The 23,662-nt window shown below is 45.6% G+C and overlaps 1 protein-coding gene across 2 annotated transcripts in view; it reads right to left on the bottom strand.

The window, feature by feature from the left end:
* NALCN (sodium leak channel, non-selective) overlaps positions 1-23,662 on the bottom strand; it is a 3,431,684-nt gene that overhangs the window by 689,783 nt on the left and 2,718,239 nt on the right. For both annotated transcript variants that reach the window (XM_069637002.1, XM_069637001.1), the window contains one exon: positions 22,434-22,575. In XM_069637002.1, the coding sequence (XP_069493103.1) occupies positions 22,434-22,575 (142 nt within the window). The remainder of the gene's footprint in view (positions 1-22,433; positions 22,576-23,662) is intronic.

Genomic DNA, 23,662 nt, shown 5'->3' with positions numbered 1-23,662 from the left:
TTATTCGTCCTTCCCGCTCACCTGCTGCCTCACCCATGTTCTTTGTCCCTAAGAAGGAGGGGGACCTGCGTCCTTGCATCGATTACCGTGCTTTAAACGCCATCACGATCAGAAATCAGTATCCGATTCCTCTGATTTCAGTCTTATTGGACCAATTGGGTGCAGCTAAGGTGTTCACTAAATTGGATTTGAGGGGAGCCTACAATCTCGTCCGGATTCGCGAAGGCGACGAGTGGAAGACGGCCTTCAAAACCAAGTATGGCCTCTTCGAATACTGCGTTATGCCCTTTGGCCTATGTAACGCTCCGGCGACCTTCCAATACTTCATCAACGACGTATTTCATGACATGCTAGACCAGTACGTAGTCGTTTACTTAGATGACATCTTGGTCTACTCTCCTTCGGTGGACACTCACGTCATCCATGTCTCCAACGTTTTGCAACGTCTAAGAGAGTACCACTTGTATGCGAAGTTGGACAAGTGCAGGTTTCATGAAACCGAGGTAGAGTTCCTAGGCTATGATATCACTAGCCGGGGAGTGCAAATGAGCCAGTCTAAGATCACCGCGATATTGGAGTGGCCTCGTCCTGATGCCTTGAAGGCTCTGCAATCCTTCCTAGGTTTTGCAAATTTCTATCGGCGGTTTATCCAAGACTTTTCAGCCATTGCCTCTCCGCTTACTAAACTAACCAGCACTAAAAGTTTGTTTGAATGGAACGAGGAAGCTCAACAGGCTTTTGAGGCCTTAAAATCTGCTTTTACCACGGCTCCCGTCCTTCAACATCCGGATCCCTCTTTGCCTTTCATTGTAGAAGCAGATGCTTCAGATGTTGCACTGGGAGCTATCCTGTCCCAACTTTGCCCCGAGTCCGCTGGTTTACATCCTGTTGCGTATCACTCCAGAAAACTCACCTCTTACGAGAGGAATTATACGATCACAGAACGGGAATTGTTGGCTGTTAGAGACGCCTTTATGGTATGGAGACATCATCTTTTGGGGTCTTCCGAACCAGTTCAAGTGTTTACTGATCATCGGAATCTCTTGGCACTGCAATCAGTGAAGTGTACCACGGCACGTCATGCCAGGTGGCATGAATTTTTCGCCATGTTCAACTTCACCATTACCTATCGCCCTGGTTCTCTGAATTCGAAGGCTGATGCTCTTTCCCGCATCCATGGAGTCCCTGAACCATCCGAGCTTAAAGGAGCTCTTCTATTACCCAATCAAGTGGTGTGTGGGTGTACCTTGCTCCCCTCTCTGAAAACAAGGATACAAGAATGGGTGAGAACTACTCCCTCCGAGATTACTAGCCTGGGGTTGGAGGTCATCAATTCATTGCCTTATAAGATGGGTAAAATATATGTGCCTGACTCCGACACAAGACACACCGCCATACAATGGTGTCACGATTCAGCGGTAGCGGCACATCCAGGTACTGGGAAAACTATTGACCTTTTGAGAAGGTGGTGCTGGTGGCCCTCCATGTCACACGATGTTCGGGAATACATCGTTTCTTGTGCCATTTGTGCACAGTGCAAACATCAACCGGGCAAACCGGTGGGCCTGCTTCAACCCATGCCTATTCCAGACAAGCCTTGGTTTATGGTCTCTATGGATTTCGTAGTAGAGCTTCCGGTAGTCGACGGCTACGACACTATATGGGTGGTCGTGGACTATTTCACTAAATCAGCCTTGTTTGTACCCTGCCAGGGGATTCCTTCTGCTCCGGTTTTGGCGGAACTGTTCTTGAAGAACGTCTACCGAAGATTCGGTCTGCCTTCCATTCTTGTTACTGACCGGGGACCACAGTTCACTTCTCGTTTTTGGAGAGCCGTGACTTCAACGTTGGGTATAGACGGCAGGTACTCTAGTGCATACCATCCACAAACCGATGGGCAAACAGAGAGGCTTAACGCCACCATGGAACAGTATCTACGATGTCTTACCCACCAACGCCAAGATACGTGGGTTTCTGTTCTACCTCTGGCCGAGTTCGCCTACAATAACTCTATGCATACGGCGACAGGTGTATCTCCGTTCTTTGCACTATATGGCCAGCACCCCCGTTCTTTGCCCAGTATTGCTGATTGGCCATTACAAAATCCGGCTGCCTCTGGTTGTCTTAGGAACCTATCAGATACCCACGCTATGGTTAAGAGTCAACTATTACAGGCCCAGTCACGTACCAAGTCATCGGCAGATGTACATCGCTCACCGGCTCCTAACTACCGACCGGGGATGAAGGTCTGGCTGTCTACAAAAAATCTACGCCTGCCTGGTCGAAGATCCCTGTTGCCTCGGTTCGTGGGTCCCTACAGCATTCTGCAGGTTATTAACCCTGCGGCCCTCCGATTGGCTCTTCCTGCAAAATGGAAGGTACACCCGGTATTCCATGTCTCTCTAGTGAAACCATGCCACCCATCTACCAGACTTCCTGCTCATCCACCACCGATTAGGGTGCGTGGTTTTGATGAATATGAGGTGGGTGCGATCTTGGATACCAAAGTCCGAAGGGGCAGACGTCTCTATCTGGTCGATTGGAAGGGCTATGGTCCCGAAGACCGTACGTGGGAGCCTGTGGGAAACATCCATGCTCCGGCCCTTTTGTCTCGTTTCTGGTCTGCTCGGGGGGTGACACCCCCTTTGAGGGAGGAAACTGTCATGTACCGACGTGTAAGCAGTGTCAAGAAACGGATGCATAGCCCTTTAAGAACACAACAACCAGGGGCTTGGAAGTTGGCATGGCAACGCTGGCGTCCTCTCAGCGTTTCCCACGGTCGACGCTGGAAGCCGCGGAACGCTGTCATGTGACCTCACCTTTATATTCTCCGCCTACACTCCAGATCGGTGCTTCTGATTGAGAATTGGTGGCGCCTCGTATCTTGTACCTTGTATCCAGTTTTCCTTATCATCCCGGTTCTGTCCCTTTCCCTTCCCCTTCCCTCCAGCATTTCTGATTACCTCGTTGCCTCGACCCGGACCGTTTACCTGGCTTTGGATTTTGGACTGCCTGGTTCTTGTTTGCTGCCCGCATCATTCTTCGACCTCGGACCGCTCACGGATTTCCTAGCCTTCGCCCATTGGTTTTGGTTGCTCTTCGGTTGTCTTCTGGATCATCAATCATCTGGACTGCATCTGGGTATTTTGAGGAACTTTGGAACTTTTCTTGAACTTTGGATTGTTGACCTTGGAACTCTTGAACTTTGGATTGTTGTACTTGGAACTTATGAACTTCCAACCTGGGGTTTCCTTGTGACGCACACTATCTAGTGTGTATTAGGCGTCCTCGTGCCGGCGGGATAGGTGGTTGAGCTTTGCTGGTATTCTGCATTGTGGACTTCGGAGTTCTTTTCTTCCTGGTTCCATCCGGTTCTCTCCGGAGTAACGGTAAGCCTAGGGGTTGTTATCAGAATTGGGATCAACGTATTGCATTCTTTCTGTTGTGTTCGGGTTTGGTCAGAAGGGCGGTTGTTATATTATCTGTATTGTGTTAACTCCTCACTTACAGATCCAACGCCTGTCCTCGGCTACTCGTACCACCCTGACTTCTACATTACAACTTTTGCGTCATCTACATTACAACTCCTGCGTCCTCTGGGTCTCATCAGGTATCCGTTCTTTCCTCTGATTGATCGCTCTGGCTGTCCATTCCTGGGGCCAGAGGGTTCCATCGGGAGGAAGAACTCTTCGGCTACACGACGTGGGCAACTGGATTCTGACAGGAACACCCCACAGCTAGTGTTAGTGTGGAGGTGGGAAAGTTTCAAAAGTTTAAAACATTCCCAAATCATATAATTTGTGCAGTGGTGCATTTGCAGATGATTTAAAAGCACCCGAGTTGGACAATGCCTTTGATCCTGTGGGGGGACCCAATGGCCTTCAACCAAAGGACAGAGAAGGAGGAAACCTTTCAACAAAAATAATCACAGCGCAAGTGCATAACAACTTGGATACACTCGAAAATGAGTTTTTTCTAGACACAATCACCCGAACGCCTCCCAACACGCCAACTGCCACTACAATTTGATTAAAGTCGGCGCTATTCAGTGGCCTTGAATATACGATAACAATGACGTAAATACAGAAAAAGATAAACGATTGCTTCAAGGCCAGAAAATGTTGGAGTTCTGGTGATGCTGACCTATTCGATCAAGCAGTCGATAACAGCTCATCCTTACAAAATGAAGTCAAGACGGAGGTCCAGATCTTTGCTCGAATAGTCTCTCTTTGGTATTGTTTACAAGACTGCATAATAATCCAGTACAACCACTCATGATCACACCTATAAATAACTTAAACCCTTTATTTGCTTCTGCAGCACAATTACAGATGCCACCTCTGGAGGTGTGCACTCAGAAGGTGTCTCGTTTAGTGCAAAAGTCTGAAACTGCTGTAACCTTAACAGCCTTAAATTGTGTACTGACGTCATTAGAGAATGTCTTCTAATTGTTGAGGAGTGAAGTGCAGGTTCATTTGGGCATTTTGGTAGAACTGACTAAAGAGGTGAGTAATACAGAATCAACGCTTGTCTGCTTAAAGACAGCAATACATACTACATTTCTAAATGCGATTACAGACCTAAAGATCGATCTTGGAAGACATGACAGGAATCAATGGTCACTAAATGTGATCAGTAGCACACTGAGGAAGTTCCTGCACTAGACTCAGCTGAAGGTGAGCATGGATCACATTCTTTGAATATTATGATGACATTCCTAGAGCAAGGGAGAATACCCTTGGGGAAGCGCAGGTACTTTTTATTGACCGGTCTTCAATGATTGACCAGACGACAGTAAAGAGACATACTGGGACGGAAGTTGTGACGTTAAAACAGAGTGGGACATTTGAAGTAGTGGCGGGTGTGAGATTACCCTCAGATTTTTCAGCGCAAGCGGCAACATTGGTTGCACTCATAATAGCATTAGAAGCACATGAGGACAAAGTGATCCGTGTGTGCTCCGACTCCGCCTACATGATGCCAACAGTACATGCAGGACTTTCACATTGAAAAAGGCAGGGCTTTCGACGCACTGATGGTATGCCGGTGCAGCAGGCGCCCCTATTGGACAGGGCCATAGATCTGCTGAAGCTGCCATCAGCCATTGTGTAGTGAAAACAAGGCCAACATGAGGGGGGTGACATGGTTTTCCGTGGCAACGAGGCAGTAGATGCAGAAGTAAAGCAAGCAGCATTTTCTTTAGAAATAATTGACACTCCACCTAACAAATGCATGCAAGTGCTCAGAATGATATTGCGAGAAGGGTATAGTTCATTGCTTGTCACCCAAATAAGAGAATTTCAAGGATGAGCATCAGCAAAGAAGAAAGAGTTATGGACAAGGAGAGGGTGTTTGATATCCCCTATAGATGCGATGTGGCAACAGGAGAACACCAGAAAGCCAGTTATTCGTTTGCAGTATTGCAGATTACGCTCACATAGCTGCAATATCCAACCCACCTCAATAAGGATTTTCTTGCAGCACATATAGCAGAAGACTGGTTCTGCCCCAATTTGGCAGAATATATTGCTGCTTTTATTCATGACTGCATTGTCTGTCAGAAATTTACTGCGGGACGCATGTTGCACGTAGTGCAGGTATCATGCCCTAATGGGCCCTTCCAACATCTTTACGTAGATTACATAATTATGATTCAAAATTGTAATGGCTGCAGGTATATGTTTGTAGTAGTGTGCCCATGTTTCCGCAGGATCGAAACAGGTCCATGCTCATACCCAGATGCCCTCTGTGCAGTGAAATTCCTCGTCAGAGAGGTTTTCCCATGGTGTGGGTGTGCAAGGTCCTACGATCAGACAATGGCCCTCACTTCGTGAATGAAGTGTTTGAGCATATCACAGCCCTGCTGGGAATAAAGCATAAACTTTCCTGCGCTTACCACCCACAAGCGATTGGGATTAGTGACCACCCAAATGGCTTGCTGAAGGAAAAAATAGCAAAAAAAAAGATGAAACTGAAAAAAGGGTGACTTCATTGCCTGCCGCTAGCATTATTGGCATTGTGCAATTACCCTGCACCTGACCACCATTTAACTCCTCATGAGGTGGTGACAGGACGACATATGCGCCTCCCACTAGAGTGCTGACGGATGCCAAGATATTGATACTGTTCCTAGTAATGAGATGCATGAATATCTTGCTTCTTTGATATCTAATGTTTCTTTTTATTTCTTGACAGCTGATGTTGCGGTGGGAGAGATCGAAGAAGGATGAAGATAATACACCAGTTGAACCTTCCAAACTGCTAAAAAAATGACTTCTTTATCCTGAGGACCAAGTCCTCTTGAGAAATTTCATTAGAGCATGCACAACCCACGCTTCAATCGTCCCTTCATTGTAGAGCAAACAATGGATAATGCTATTAAATCAGTAGGGACAAAGTGTGGAATTATCTGGGAGACCTCAAGCCCTGCTGGGGTGAGACCCCTCAAGTCCAATACATAGCTAATAAAAAAGAAGAAGAAGAAGAAGAAGAAGAAGAAGAAGAAGAAGAAGAAGAAGAAGAAGAAGAAGAAGAAGAAGAAGAAGAAGAAGAAGAAGATTGTCAGATTTAGACCCTTTCAAGGACCAGAGCTAGACAAGAGCATACAGACAGCTACGTTAGGCACACTGTCTTTTCTTTACACTAGGTAATCATCGCATGCGGGTGCATTGACTTTTGCTGAGTAATTTTGAACTTGCACATTAACAGAAAAGCACTTTATGAACTCATGGTAACAAAAGAGCAAATGGTACCAGAACAGGCTTTTGTTTACGCGCTCCTTATTTAATTAGCACGCAGTTATCCAATCCTGACAAGAAGTAACATGCCCTTTATTGACTTGCTTGATAATCCTAAGATCCAATGTATCTTTGAGAGGCTCTTTATTGCTGCAGTAGCACAGTATTATCTCAGAAAAGCCTGACTGTCTCAACAATGGTGATCTCAAGGGTTATGAGTTTTGGTAACTATTTATATCGAGTTTGCAAACAACACCAAGAGCACACATGCATACAGCACATGTACACTGCAGCAAGAATTACTGTACAGACATTTTTTACATTCTGCTGTCTTTATCTATTTACCCTCTTTGCGCTGCAGAAAGCTGCATTGTATTACACATACACTGAAGTATATGCTAACAGGACCCCTATTCCTGATGCCACCAAAGCTACACTTGGGCTGATCACTAATCCTGCCGGAGAAGTAAAGAGAATCAGATGAAGCAAGAACACTGACTTTTATCATGCAAATGTTTATTTGGCTGATTCAGCCCACGTCACTAATAATATGTCGTACCAGCACATGACCAAGGTGGGGAGAGAGACCACAAAGGAGAGCTGTTATGTGTGCTCTCTCATATACTATGCCATGAGTGCCTCCAGAACATTCACAGCAACAGAGATCTCAGCAGCCAGAGCACAATGCCTCATGCACCTAGCGCTCTGCACCACAAGGAGCACATTTCAAGGAAGATGAGCCACACTAAGATGGATGTCCAAGAAATTGTTCCCGTATGAATATTGATACATAAAGACTTAAGCAATGATGGGCGATTATTGGAGTTCAGATAAGATGATTGAGTGTATTTTGGATGGCCCAAATAAAGGGGAGGCAAGGATAGTAACACAAAGGAATTGCAGTGTCGAAAACAAGGAGAAAAGAGACAGGAGGACTTCCAGGATGCTAGGAGAGACCTCATCTGTTGATGTATGGACAGGTGTTCACAGGAGAAGGATGCATGGAGAGGATGATGGGGTGCAAAGCACATGTGCGCCTGACAGTTCCAGTCAAAGTAGTACACAGAGAAAATGATAAATGCCTCAAGGAATGGGTGGCAAGTGCTAAGCTGCTCACGTGGGTTGAGAATGAAGCAGGCCCTATGTTAGTGATACCACTTGAGAATGCTTCCCTGTGTTTCCAGAACGATGGTTCAGTGAATGTTGGGGTGAAAAACGGATGCAAACGAACATCAAAGATACCAGGTATGAAGGTCGGTACTGCAGTAGTAATGGACCACTACTGGGCCGGTGGCTCCAAAGCGTATACACAACTACCAACAAACTGGGGAGGGATATGATCTTTAGTACAGCTAAATACACCAGCCTTAGTAGTGAATGGGTTTCTGAAAATGGATGCACACCAGTAGAAGAAAAGATCAGTGGAGCTGACAAGATGGAAAAGAGGAAACTACATCTCATCCAAAATGGAAGAAGTGCTTAATGCAATACAACCACAGCACAGGCTGTTCAGCAGAACTGAAATGTTTTTTGCTTCAGTTGTGCCAGGTGTCCAGGCCAATACGGATGCCAAATGGCTCCAAATTATGTGATGGGAACTGTTGCACACGATCAACTCAACGGTTAAGGGGTTCAGTGCCATCAAAGAAGAATTGAGAGCTGTCCGACTCATGACCCTCCAGAATAGATTAGATATGTTTTAGATTACCTCAAAGCTATGAAAGGAGGCATGTGCACAATGATCAGCCCATCTTGCTGCACATACATGCCCTCCTATGATGAAGAGAATGGAACTCTCACAGAAGCAAAAGTGCAATTGTCAGACCTACATTCCAAGATGCAAGACATAACAAGCCCAGCAGGGGAGGATGAAGGTTGGCTGGCATATAACTTCTCCTGGATACTATCATGGATGGCTAACAGGCTTAAAGTACTGATAGCTGCCTTAGTGCTAGTACTAAGGCCTTCTGTGCCATTAGTGTAGCAATAACCCAGTGCAAAAAGACCACAAAAAAGACACTATGGATGAAAATACTACTGGATGTAGAGACAAAGGCAGATGGAGAGACACAGACTTTCGAAGTACTATAGTCTCACTTGAAGCAATGTCCCCTTCCCCCTCCAGGCACAAGGTTCTCATTTCCCCCAGATTCACGCAACTACATGGGACGATGGGTATGGTGCAAGGCCAACAGAGACTGCTGGTATGTGACCTGGAGTTTGAATGAACAATTGAAGTACCATGGTCACCTGGGAGGAGTGGCAAAAGTATGGATCTCAAAGCCATATGTTAACAGGGAGAAAATCCAAGGGAGTTTAGTTGATATATCGACCACTGGGGGGATTGAAGAGGGAGATATGACTGTGGCTCTCGTTGCACTGGTACCGCCCTTGTCTTGACATCACAGAAACAAAAGCTGTACATCGTTCCTGGTCCCTTCCTCCCCATCACTGACGTAACGCAGATGTGAGAAATGTTATTCACTCAGACAGCCATTTAGACCCTATTCTGATGATGTAATTGAAGAGATATGTTTGCAGTTGATGGAGCAGGTAAACTGACTGTAACCACACAGAAGGCAGATGATGTCACGAATAAGACTATGGGCCACATTACGAGCTTGGCGGTAACCCTGCCGGTGTTACCGGCGGGTTGCCGCTGACCTCATTACACCATTTATGCTGCTGGATATCCAGGTGCCACCAGGATCTTACAAGTCCCGGTGGCCCGGGATGTCAGGTGAAGGGAACTGTTGTTAGTCCCCATTCCCATGGAGTCCCTTAGGAATCCATGGGAATGGGGACACAGAAGCACCGGCACCATTGCTAACGGTCCGGTGCTTCTGTGAAAATCATGCCTGCAGGTGTCAGTGCTCCTTGCAGGTCAGACCTGCCAGGAGCACTGGCCCCTGCAAGCATTCTTGTAGTCTGGCAGTCCAGAAAGGGTGCTGGTACATTGCTACCGGCATCCTTGTTTCCAGACCACCAGACTTAATGTGGTTCTATGACATAGATGCGCTAGACATGAAACACATATGCATCCCTGCACGAAGGTACCCAGACACTTAGATGAAATAGCTCTTAGACACAAAGAACATGCTTCTGACTCGCTTAGATAGAGGAAGTACACACCTTTGCAATGCAGTAACTGCTAGTTGCACAAGAATACATATGGACTGCTTACTGATGCTTAACACAACTAACATGAACAGCCATGTAAATAAAGATGCAAGCCACTGCCACATTGAAACAAATGGAAGGCACTGAAAGGGCTCGAGAAGGCAGGTAGACCTGACATGCTGGTTTTGCAGAGGGGCGCAGACCAGGCTGTCAGTGCAGCTATTGTGCACAGCCTTGTCAAGGACATAGATGGAGAGAATGTTTCACATTAGCAGAATGGATAGGAGACCTGTAAGTGTAAAAGCTGCAAATCCTCATAAATGCAAGAAGGAATATTAAGTGTGTGGTCCCTACCCACATGACTTGAACCAGGAAGACAAGGTCTATTCATCCGAGCCAGATAGAGACTGCTGTTCCCATCCAAGCAAAGGCAGATGATACAAAAGTAAAAACAGGTTCAAAGCCTAATGTTCTGTCTCAAGGCCTGGAGGATCAGAGATGGTAACTTGCTGGGTACAAGCAGCACCTTAGGGCTGTTCTCACCACCTTGAATATTTGTCATGGGCCGGTAGCTTTACAAAGCACCGAGGCTGAGAAGACCCCCTCATTGACCAATCCCCACCCAACTTCCATGCTTGTTCACACTTTGTTGCAAGGCTCAATGACAGCACCTGCAGTTGAAACATTTAGGAGGTGGTCACAGGAGGAGCAACCAGAAATGGTTTAACCAATAGGGTTACTAACCCCATATACATCCTGTATGTAGTCTACTTCACTAACCAATCCCATGTTACCATAGGCTTTTGCAATGTATCATTCATTTTGTGACATCATGTCACCTTAAATGTTTATGACGAGCCTGAGAACAATGAGAAAGTATTGCAGAATTGCATGTTGTCCATAACATGATCCCTGTTTTCGAATGCTTTCAATAAACAGTAACATTTGTCACATTGTTGGACTTTTGGTTGTAAATAAGGAGGTTAACAATCCCTAGCCTTACTTCAATATCCTTATATCCTTGATGACATCATTCTGGGGGAAGCAAGGGATCCACTGGCCATTGACTAGGGGAATATTTGCCCAGACTCACCCATTGCTTAAATGTGTAAGGCAGGGCTACCAGGGGTTTATGCAATAACTTAAACTGTGCATGTATGCCAATGTAAATAGGCATTGCGTGTAAAGAAGGTCTTAGATCCTTAATATATTGCTAGATTGTAATGACGTGTTATGTGTTTTATGTTCTGCTCCAAAAAGAGCCTTCATTGATTAGGTTGATGAGGAATACCTGAGAGTCTGTTAAGATACGATGCTCAAAGCAAACATCTTTCCCTAGTAAATTACTCAGCTCAGACTTCATGAACAGAAGGTTTAAGAGGGAAGCACTAAGTACTGGTATGACCTATTAGCTTCAATCCAAATCAGGAAGAGACATGCTGGGCAACTGGTAAGCAGCTGCCTACACACCAGACCAGAAATGTATGTGTGCCAATTGGCTATGGATACATGCCACACAATCAGAATGCTTGATGAGCAAAATAAAGCCCCTGATTTACTAACTATGTCACCATAGAAAAATAAGTGCTCATTCCCTCAGAGCTCTACCTGTATCAAATGCAGTAGCATTCATTGAATGTATTCCATAATGGCTTACTCATGTTGTTTTCACAACACTAGAGACTTCACCAGTCTAGTTGAACATCTTACATCATTCTGATCTTAAGTCCAGAGAGTGGTCGTTTTGCTGTCAGGCTTCTAACCTCTTATTTAAACTTTACGTTTCCTGATAGCCATTGTTAGATGGGCCATTTTTACTTTCTATGAGCTCCAGCAGGTGAGACCTTTTCAAACCAGACTGCCTGATCTGCCCCTTTGTTTACTCTACAACTAATAATAGATTTCAGTGCTCTATGTTACTTTTTCGGGCTCACTTGCCATGGTTTGAGTTCTTGATGTAGGAAACTTTGAATCTAAATTTGAGTGGCAACTATTAATTAAAGAGAGGTATGTTTATGTCAGTAAGTGTTAGGAAAGTGAAAAGATGCTGCTCCCAGCCTTCTTATGTTGGCATGCTAGGTTTATTTCCAGCTTCTTAGTTACAGTTTCATTATAAGACATATAAGATAAATACAGGACATTTGCTAGGACAAACACCGGCTCCCATCGCCCAGGCAGGCCAAATGTAACTGCCACCACTGAGAACCCTCACACAGAACATTCCACCATGTACTCGTCAACACTCCATGTGACATCACCATCTACATCACATCACAGACAGGCACTACAAAACACAAAGATTTTCATTTATGTGTAATTTTCCCTCCAGTTGTGAACCCCCCAACTTTTTGCTATTGTCTACCCATCCTAGTCTGAATTTTGCCAGTGAAGCCCAGCCTTCTGCTGCACTCCACTGGGTTTTCGCTCACTTTATTATGGGGAAACTGACATGCCATTAAAGACAATCAGTACTGGGAGACTTGGTTTCCCTTAGTCTTTCACTTTGTTGCTAGTTTTTAGTTTGTTACCAGTGCATAAAGTACCTTACAGTAGAGTGCCCTGGGGTCTTCCTTTATTATAAATTTGTAATGCCCTAGACACCCTCAACTGATTTTTCGGTAGAAGTAAAAATGTGCATGGTGGCAGCTGTTTTTTGTCATATATTTTTAACCACACCATGTGGTCCATTTACTGCGTTTGGCCCAGGACAGTGGCTTGGCCCTAAAATGGCCCTTCCTCAAGGTCCTTTGTTTTGTCCTTTGGCCATCTTGTCCCTTTGCCTTCCTCAGGTCAAGCAGACCAGGGAAAACCCGTATTTGGTCATGCAGCTCCCCGCACAAACGTAAGCTTTTGTAGGCTTCTGCATGCCTTGTGTGTGTGCCTCCAGGATGTGGGCTCGACTGTCTAGTTCCAATACACATCCTGGGTGCCAGAGAGTCTGGTGTGCTGGGAATGACTGGGACTACCGTGGTCTGTGATTGCTCCATGTCTGGCATGGCTGTATGTGAGCAGATCTCTCATTGGGTACTCTTCATTTTGGCACAAAGGATATTCTGGATAAGAGAAAGCCCAAACACCCACACCAGGTCGATCTCTAGAGTTCTCACCAAACTTAGGATAGGAGCCAAGTATCCTGAAACCAAGAAGCCGAGTCGAGGAACCGCTGGTGACCCGCTGGAAGGTTTGGCACCCTGAGCCCACTGTTGTTCCACTGGACCCCTCTGTTTCTGATCTAACTTAGAAGGTCTGCAAAGGTGCTTTGACCCATTGGAATAGCGAGACTGACTATTCTTGGCACCTCCACCTTAACCTGAAAACAAGCCTTCCCAGAAGTGTTCCTGGGCCAACCAGTGAACTGACCAGCTTGCACAGGACCTTTGCCCTGGAACCACCACTGTCTCGAGTTGACACTTGAGACTTTGGAGAACGTAAGCACTGGGTAAAGGCACTCTCCCGTTGAGTTTCATACACCTATGCACCCTAGGTCTGGAATTAGGAGAGTACACATGAACACAAGGGCACGCAGTCACCTTGTTGCCCAGCCGTGGTGAAGAACTTCGAGGGTGCCCTACTGCTGTGGCCCCTTCTGCCCTGAGATGAGCTGCAGTGGATTCGAGCTGATCCCTTCATCAAGAGCTGAGAAATCGCCACTGTCTGCCACTAAATCATCCCTGGAACTCAGCCGCTGAAAGCCACAAAACCGCACAATTGCAGGATTTGAATCCACAACCGAAGTGGACTCGACTGCCGAAGTTTGGTCCAGAGTGCGCCGAGGGTCGGTGAGTACTTGCAACCCTTATAGGTGGCCCCTGGCACATCCATCAATGTTTACGCACAAGTGTCCCCTGAGGGCCACTCTTCTTTATCGAAGTAGCCTGTGCTACTCCCAACTCTTGGATCCTGTTCTGCCCTCTGGGGGAGATCCTCCTCGAATAGTGGGAACCTATTCTTCACTGCTTCACCCGCCTTCCTGAGCTGCTACAGCCCCTGCAAGAGACCCCGTTTTTGCCCAACCCCACGATCGCATGCATCTGCATCCGAAAGTACTTTTGAGCATTAGGGTCTACTCTTCTTAGGAATTGGACTGCCTCTCAGTTAGGTTTTGATAAGTGAAGGACTACCTAGAGTATATTTGTACTCTATGCTCCCTTTCTTCAGATGTTGTAGACCCTTGCTGTGTGCTATTCCTTTAGGCCATTGGTAACTGTATAAATGTTTAATAGCAGTGTTATGTTGGATTAGTTATTACTCCTATTTTCTTTGTGTTTGATTTAAAAGTCCTTTAGTAAATGTATATGTATTTTTGATATACACCTGACTGAGAGTAATTTGTAGTGTTGTTTACTGTCTGTGCTCATTGTGGGCTTTAGATCACCCTCATCCCTCCTGTGACCTAGTCTTGACTGCCGCCAATGCCTCCTTGATTTGTCTGGCTTGTCCAGAAGTTTACCCTGTTCCAAGAAACAAGGCTGGCCTTCTGAACCTCTGCCCACCAGGTCAGAGTTGAGAAATCCATCTTAACAGTAAGCCATTTCTCTTTCTTTCTTTTTTCTGCCTTGGTCACTTCTAATTACTTTTCAAATATTGTTGGTGATCAATATGTCTTGAACTTTATTTAGATGTTACTAGATGTGCATTCAACCTCTCCACATACTTAGAATCAAATAAAACACTATTTGACTAGGTTTACTTGTGAGGAATTCAGTTGCAGATGCAGTTCTGTTTTTTTTTTAAAGTTACAAACGAACTACACTCATCCATGCCAAGATGAAGGGCCCAGTGGTTGCCAGCGCAGCAATGGGTATTTTGGACTACTGTAATGCCACTTTACTGGACCAGCCCAAATGACATCTCCATAGGCTGCAGGTCGTTCAAAACACAGCAGCTTGGCTAGTGGCGGGTCTTCCAAAATGTTCCCATGCCTCCCCCATTCTGAAGAAACTCTTTTGGCTCCCCATGGAAGGCTGAGTGAGTTTAAGGCTCTGCACCTTTTCATCATGCTTTGGTCATCAGCTGGCCCTGTACCTTCAAAAAGGAGTATTTCCTATGCCCCTGGGAGGGTATTGCATTCTGCTGGTCGACAACGCCTATGTGTACTCTAGATTAAAAAAAGGATTGTTGGAGTTTGGGCATTCTATGTGGTGGGACCTCGCCCCTTGAACAACCTGCCCTTAACTTAGAGGCTTACTGATGATTATTTTAACTGTTTATATTTTCTAAGAAATGTTCTATATTCCCATTGATCCAGATAGTTCCTCCCTCTCTCTTACTCTCTCTGATATACTCATTTGTTGTTCAGCAACAGCGGCAAGATACCTCTGGGTAATAGTCACGCTATATCAAGCTTTTCTAACAGGACATAACATAACATAACATAACAGGAATTGCCATCTGGCAAGGGGGGACAGCCCTGGTCTTTTTGATTTGTATTAGTACATAACATGATGCAGGTGGTTCCTTCTCCAAAGGTGTAATCTGCTAATCAGATCCCCCTTTGTCGCAACTTCATGGCAAAAGAATAGTGCAGTTGTGCCCTGCTTCACCAATAGCCTGATCTGTGGCACCCGCTCTGGTCATGGCGCAGCACAGGTTCAATGGTCAGAAGATGCCCCCTCGATCGATGCAGCAACGGATAAGTCACTCCAGCATAGGGGTGACATTTAAGATATGCCCCTGTACCCAAACTACGATGATAAAGAGTACTCCATCATGGTGGCATGGTATTTTTAAGAATACGCTATGTCTGAGTTTAGGCGATACTTATGATCTTGGCCACCACGTCACAATTGGTATTGCACAGGTGTCAGGTCCTGTGAGTTAGCTCCACTGTGGAAGGCACTGTGTATTCAAGTCTGATGGGCCTATACTGCCACATAGCAGGGCAGAATCCCAGAATATCCAGGCGTTCTTTGATTCTCTTTGTCAGGGCCAGTAACCCCTTCTCTAGAGTCAGCTACATAGCAGGCAGCTGTCCTGTGTGGAGGCATCAAAGGAGCACATCCATTCAGGAGGAGTAGCCTCACACCAGGGTACTGCATATCTAAAGGTCTTTGTTGATAGTAGGTGGGAAGGAGTGGCAGTACGTTAGGCAGGAGTTCTCTAGGCACTGAAAGAAACCTTACACCTTGTTTCTCAATTTCTCTCTTTCCCTTTCCTGTTTCCTCCATTTCCTCTGGAGCACTTTGGGTGCAAGATCAACAGGGCAAAGTTCACTCCATCCAAGAGCAGGCATTGGTCCTCTAAAGCAGGTTCACTTTAGACCAATCACCTGAGGATTTGTGCCTTTAAAGGAAGAGGTCTCCCACCACTTCAACAGAATTCCCTCAGTTCCTCGAGGATATTTTAAGACTAAGGAGACATTCTGAACATTTTCACCTGGACTTCCTTTGGGACAGTTTCACTGTCCAAAGCACTCCGTCGGAGGTGAAGAAGGAGCTGTCCAAGAAAGAAGGAAAATCTGTCCCCAAACAACTCCCAGGGAACATTCAAGCTGTAGACCAGGACCAAACATTCTGCATCAGATCTTCTGTGCCAGAATATCAGACCCTGAATTGGAGTACCCTGCCCTCAAGTTCTTTGCAAAGGCTTCACAACAATTGGAGGGCCAGACCACCCAAAGCTCCCTGTTCTCCTGCACCGAGCCGGTCACTCTGTGCTCCCCACATCCTGGAAAATAGGGAAGGGACCTGTGCTGGTGTCTGCGTTCCTCCAACCAGCTGAACTGTTGCACTGCATTGAAACCAGCTCAACACTGTATCATGTCCTAATGAAGCACGTCACCTGCTAGGCCCAAAACAAAGGCTCAATGGCAGAACCTGAACCAAACCTCTGGAGGGTTACTCGCGGACTCTAACCGGGGTTACAACCACAGTTGGTCCAACAAGCCTGAGACCGTGGCCTCATTAACAGCACATCGATGCACCCTCGATCTCCACTTCAATGACAGTTGCCTGCCGAGTCAAACCACTGGAGCATCACTCGCCGACCTCTCCCAGTGGCCAAAGCCCAACTCAGCCTGGCCAACTGCAAATCTTTCTTGGGCCCACCCGACGTGCATCATTGAACCCCTACCTTTCGACCACATAGAGCACCCGCATTAGACCCGATTCAACGCCAGCCTGCTACCAGGGCCTAAACGATCCTATGTGCCCAACTGAGTATGATCAGCTTGCATCAACGTTTGGACACAGGTCTGATGCATCAGCTCACTAAGAACTTAATCCGCAGGTACTGTGACACTGAACTACTGCCACGGTCCACTTAGACCCTAGAGATTGGTTAGGACGCAATTGCTCCTGCTTTCAACCCAATATCCTTTTATCATAGTACCTTACCTACGACCCTGCAACTATGCCCAGAGTGCTACTTTCTCCAGTCTGTTGCATCTTCTCTGTTTTTTCGTTTGGGGTGGGTTGTTGTATAGTAATCTCTTTTTGTTCTACTTGCAGATAGTGGGCCTCATTCCGGGTTTGGAGCTAACCATGGAGTAATTAGCTCCATGGTTCCCTCCGAAACCGTCCCAAATCCGGCATGGTGAATGGAGTAATTACCGGTCCATTCCAGGGTTGGAGGGACCGGTAATTCCCAATTCACCTTTTGCCCTTCCCCATTCCCATTTCTGCCCCATAGTGCTCAATGGGGATGGGGAAGGAGGTAATTACGGCACCGTAAATCACGGGCCCGTAATTACCTCCGAAGTACCTTTGTGTGTCCCGTACTTAACTCCTGCTAAAAGCAGGAGGTAAGGAAGGACCCGCAAAGGGACCTCGGAATACGGAGGTAAGGGATTACCGGCATCGGCACCCTTACCGGTGCTGGTAATTCCTTACCTCCAACCTCAGAATGACCCCCAGTGTGTTTTATTAAAGTATTTATATTTGTATAGAACCTTGATTGAACATTCCTTTATTTTGGACTGTGATATTGTGTTGTTTGGGTCACTACTTGTTCACCTTCACACCACTCTTGAGAGTATAGCCTTCCCTCAGCCCGCGTTACCACAAAAGGCGAAGGAGTTATATCTCGTTAGGTCCCTGTTTACCTTTATGATTGCATTGTGTTTTGGTTTGTAGATGTGTCAGGGCTGAGTGGGCCAGTTTACCCCTACTCATCCTTCTACTCCTGTGAGTCAGAATCAAATTTGTCACAGTACTTTCAATAGAAGTGGGTGCCTCTCTCACTAATAAAGCCTTGGTTCTTTGGGCAATAAAGGCATATTTTCATTATAGCATTCGTGCACATTTGATTTGACTAGATCTGAAACGCTTCCTAATTATAAGATCCGATTCTCGGGAGGATAGCTCAGGGGCAACGTGCTTACCTTGGAAGCAAGACGACACGGAGCACCACAGGTTCGATCCCCGGGTCCGTGCTTTGAAACCTCTAGGTCTTACATGCGTTATAAATAACCTATCATATCATTCCATTCTGGCATGTGCCTGATACCCACTCATTGGCTTGCTCCTCCTTTTGATTGATAATTGTATCCAGAATTCACAGTCTTTTTTTTATATCTACATAGTTAACTCTTAAATCGAAATGTACAATTACCCCTGACAACCAAATGATTGATAGACGAGAATTTTTCGCATTTTCTTTTACTTTTTATGCAAGATTTTATATAAAAATCAAATAAGAAATCATAATAATTACTAGAATAATATTTCTAGATGAAAGAGTAAGAGCATGATTCACTCATGTGTCTACATTTTGCAAGCAATACGAGGTTAACTAGAAGAATGGATTTGCTTTGTTATTAATTCATTATATATAGGATTAAAGGTGAACACATCATTTTGATTAATAAAAACATGTTTTGGTCCTGAAGGAGGTGTTGGTAAATCGTTGATAGCATACTGAAACATGCACTTCAACTTTGTTGCAAACATATTGTTAATTGATAGGTGTCCTTCTTTGATTTGCTTATAATGCAATGTATTTTGCTTTTCAATTAATTCCTAATTTAGCATATAAATGTCGACTCTTTTGTGTATTGTGGTACATTTTGTGTAAAAATTAACATATTAAAAAACAGGAACGAAAGGTGATGACGCAATACATTTAGTCAAAGGAGAATTCATTTCATTTTTACAACGGATGTTGCCGCATATATATGGGGGGTTTGGGTTTAGGGAAATCATTCATGCATGGGTTTAAGGTGCGGGGGGTGCAAGGTGTCTCCCACCCCATATATATGCGGCAAAAGCAACCTACTAAAAAGAAAATCCGATGAATTCTCCTTCAAGGAAATGTATTCGAGAAGATCACCGTAAACCTTAAAAAACATCTACAGTTGTATGACGCTCAGTTGCTGCAACTGACTGTTCTTGGGCTCGCTACTCTAGAGGCGATTCAGAGCTGGATAGTAAGAAAGTGAGCAAGAGAGAGAACGCAACACAAAGTGAAAGAGAGAGCGAGAATGAGACAGATGGAGAGGGTTAAAAGGGGAAAGAAAGATGGAGCGAGAGTGAGGGAAACAGTGATAGAGTGAACAAGCGCTGAAAAGGGAGTGAAAGAGTGAACTGGAAGCCAGATGCTAAGAGAGGGAAAGAGAGAAAGAAGGTGAAAAAAAGATAGGGAGGGAAAGAGAGCGAGTGTGGCAGAGAGAAAGATACAGGGCCTCATTACGAGTTTGGAGGCAGCCATGCCCTTAATAAGGGCATGGCTGCCTCCAAACTCAGGTCCGGGTCCGTGGTACCTGAATGGGGAAATACCGGGCCATTCCGACTTTGGAGGGCCTGGTATTTCCCCATTCAGGGAACCCGGACCCGGACCATCCTCATTCCCATTCGAGCTCCCATAGGGCTCAATGGGAATGGGGAGCATGCTAACAACGGGCCCATTAATGACAGGCCCGTTGTTTGCTCCCTGGTGCCTTCGCGGGACCCGCAAAGGACGTCTGGTCTGGTCTGACCTCGTAATGAGGCGGTACGGGGTGAACGGCGCCGCCACCTTTACCGGCGGCGTTAACCCCTTACCGCCTCACTTGTAATGAGGCCCACAGGGTAGAAATAAAAGAGTGCGATATAGAAAAAGAACGAGATGAAGCGGAAGAGATGGAGAGGGGATAAAAGACAAAGAGAGAGGTAGTGTTAATAGAGCTAGAGAGTGAGAGAGTTGGCTATTTAGAGAGAGGGCATGCCATGTAGCTCATGAAGCGGAATACATGTTCGAGCGGCAAATACAAAGATGTCTTTGTGGCATAACTCCAGAAATATTCTGAAGAAATGGCTGAGTACACACGGAATCACCTCTCACAATACTGTGTACAGGTCAACGATGAATGTGGCTGACAGAAGATCAGGTTAAACATTTCCAACGACGGAATATTGAGCTTCTTCCCACTCCAACAACAACAATTGTCTGGCTTTCCATTTCCTGGCAGTGGCAGGGGTGTGGCCTTGATTATTCCGAGGAGCGGCATGCCACGTGCATCCTCATAAAACCTCGGGGGAATAAGGGCATATGCCAAACCCCTCAACAATATGTTGTCTTATGTCCTATGAGGCAGGCAGCCCTTTGCAGAGCATGTTAGTTCATCTGAGTGAAGTACCAGTTATTCTCTTTGTGTAGCAAGTATTTTGAAGCCATTGGGATTGCTCTTTGAGGGGGGGGGCTATCACTGTGCAACTATGGGTACAAGGCTTTGCAATTCTTTTGCACCCAGGTTAAACAACAGAGAAAATAATTATTTGTTGCTACTGTTGGTGTGAGAAATCCCAAACAATTTGTCATGACCTGTCACCATAATAAGACAATTATAGGCTATAACCTAGGGGGCCACCAGTAAGAGGTACAAAAGGGGTGTCAGATTGGACCTACAATGTCATAGCTGGTCCTACTTACGGGCAGGGATTTGCCATACTGGCACTTGCCTGAGGCAACATAGACCCTTGCACCACCCCTGAAGTGTGTTTGCTTACACACTACGTGTATGGAGAAACGTCTCTTCTAATTTACCTTTCTTCTAGCTTGCCCCACCATAGTATGCCCCCCCCCCGAAACACGTCTCCCTCCATATAACATCACCATAGTCACACTGAATCCTATCACCTACTTCGGCAGCAAATAAGGTTGTCAGATGACTCCATGTCAAGAGGAACACCATGGGCCTCATTACGACCCTGGCGCTAATGGGTTAACGGCGCCGTAAAAGGCTGTGGCGCCGTTAACCCATTAGCGCCTCATTACGAGGTCCCTTTGCGGGACACGACCTTAATGGCTGGTCTACACCAGCCAGTAGGGACCCACAAAGGGACCTGGGTGCTAAGTACGGTACCGCAATTTGCGGTACCGTACTTAGCGCCTTCCCCATTCCCATAGAGACCTATGGGGCGAAAATGGGAATGGGGAAGGGCCATGGTTCAATGGGAAATTACCGCCCCGCCAACCTTGGAATGGGGTGGTAATTCCCCATTGAACCATGGTGGACCCGCTACAACACCGGCACCAACCATGGTGCTAATAGCGCCATGGTTTAGCACCAGTGTTCTAATGAGGGCCCAAGTCCCGCTACTGGGCTTTCAATACTGACTCATGTAGTGCTGGGAGGTGTAGCGTTGGATCAGGTAAATAAATAAAAAAAGGACGGGAGGACAACTAAGCAAAAGAAAAAAGACTGAAGTACAACGAAGGCAAAAGCAAAGGGCAGGAGCTGAGTATGGTGTCCCTCATGTCATGGAGTCAAAGGGTAACCCTAGCTGAAAACCTTCTGAGGAGGAGGGCAGGCCCTCTGGCCACATGGCCATGTTCACTCCTTGTAAGGCACTACTCTTCTCAGTAAGTTAGTCCGTCTATAATGCAAGTGCGACTGCTTTCTCCTACTTGATCTCTCTCTCTCTCTCTCCCTCTGTCATATGGTGTGTGGGAGAGGGGGAGAGAGAGAAAGAGAGAGCACAGAGAGAGAAAGAGAGAGAGAGAGAGGAAGAGTGAGAGATAGAGAGAGAGAGAGAGAGAGAGGAAGAGGGACATTCTCTCTCTCATATGGTGCATGTGTGTGTGTGTGTGTGTGTGAGAGAGAGAGAGAGAGAGAAAGACAGAGGGAGAAAGACAGAGGGAGAGTGAGAGAGGAACAGATAGAGGTGTTGTGTCATTTATTGGGACATGTTAGCCAGGCAAGGATAGTAATACAAACGCTTATTGATAAGAACTAAACACCCAGGACTCCCTGGGTCTGGAGAGATACTGCTCTTCAGCTGCACATTCTTGATCATGCCCAACAAGGCAGAAACACTTGTCTGGGGTTTCCTTGGTGACCCTTGTCAGAGTAGAATTGTCGTTCTTTTCGGTGCTGGACTGTTCCTGTGGGAGGGACCAGACATATATGAAAATGGGTGTTTCACATCTTCTATATCACAGACATCTAAAACATATTTGAAGACCCTTCTGAGTGAGCAGCATCAGAAAGGGTGGGTTATTTGGCATTGGTGGTTCTCGATAGAGACACTTTTTACAGTGTTGTTTGAGGTTTTTGGGTGCTTTTGTCTGCATTTTGTCTAAGAGGGTGACCTAACAGAGTTGATCAGTCAGACACAGCTTTCGAAACAACTCACGTTTTGTCTTCCAAGAGCTTCTCACCTTTTGGTCAATATATTTGTTGTCCTCGATTGCAGATCTTTTGGAGTGGTCGCACGAGGAGGAAGAGGCTGAGGGAAGCCGGCGCAGTAAGCAGCTGGTGTCCTGTTGTTGGCGGTCGATAAATTGCTTCATAAAACTTTCCCTTGAATAAGGAAACACAGCAGAAAATAGTTATCCTTGAACAAGGAATAAGAGCAGAAAAAGGTTAGCCAAGAAACAAGCATTAGGTATATATATATATATATATATTCGCTTTCAAAACTTTAGGACAGCTGCCTTGAGCTCAGATCGCATGGAAGCGCACAACAGGCTGCCGTAGAAGGTGCGCTCCGATTAAATGTGGCAGCAATTACTGCCACATGAAATCATCCACATAGGTACCCGCCAGAAAAGAAAAATAAATAGCGAGACACCCTACCTACGACGGAGCACCCCATTAAAGATTTCCCTTAGTTTTGACATTTTGCTTTTCCCTTTCTGAAATACTTTAATAGAGTTTGAATCTATTTCACATGCTAAAAAGACATTACAAGAATGAAAGTTGGCATAGTCAGAAGTAGGCATAGACAACCATTAGATTTTGAAAACACTGCATGAGTTCAAAGAACATCTGTTCAAACCACAGTTGGCCCTCAATGCCAATTTTCAGGTACTCAGGCAATTTTATACTTCGCGTGGTGCCGCTCATAATTTTTCACCATTTACCGCTGATGCGTGCTTATTCCTCCAATTTCCTCAGTAGAATGCTCTGTGCTATAAAAGCCAATGTCCGCGTTCATGTAACACCAGGCTAAAACAAAATCTGAAGTGATAATGTTACCCATCCAAAATGTTTCAAGCGCCATGGGTATTTTTGTAATTTTTTCTTCCCTATGTCTGTCGGAAAAGATACATAACCTTAAGTTGTTTGACACAGAAGGCTTTTCTTTTTGTAACACTCATCCTGATCATTAACAAAAATCACAAAATATCAATGCAAGAAAGTACCAATGCTCCAAACCTGGTCTTCCAAGAGTATACATTAGTGTCATTTCATAAACAATACCATCCTTTATGTATAACTCTCTTTGGAGGTCCGTGCATTGGCACGTCAGCATGCGCCGAGCCAACCTTATGCTAAGACCAAGCTAAAATGCCCTCAATGCTCCTTGTCCAAACATTGCATCCTCACTTGGGAATCCTGAGGCTGTCCACTTCAATATATATGCTTCAATGTTACAGCATTTCAC

Source organism: Ambystoma mexicanum, chromosome 7p (assembly GCF_040938575.1).
Source record: "Ambystoma mexicanum isolate Mex_15411 chromosome 7p, UKY_AmexF1_1, whole genome shotgun sequence".
NCBI classification, from domain to species: domain Eukaryota; kingdom Metazoa; phylum Chordata; class Amphibia; order Caudata; family Ambystomatidae; genus Ambystoma; species Ambystoma mexicanum.
The sequence above is the reverse complement of the archived record's forward strand: the minus strand, read 5'-3'. Positions and strand labels throughout refer to the sequence as shown.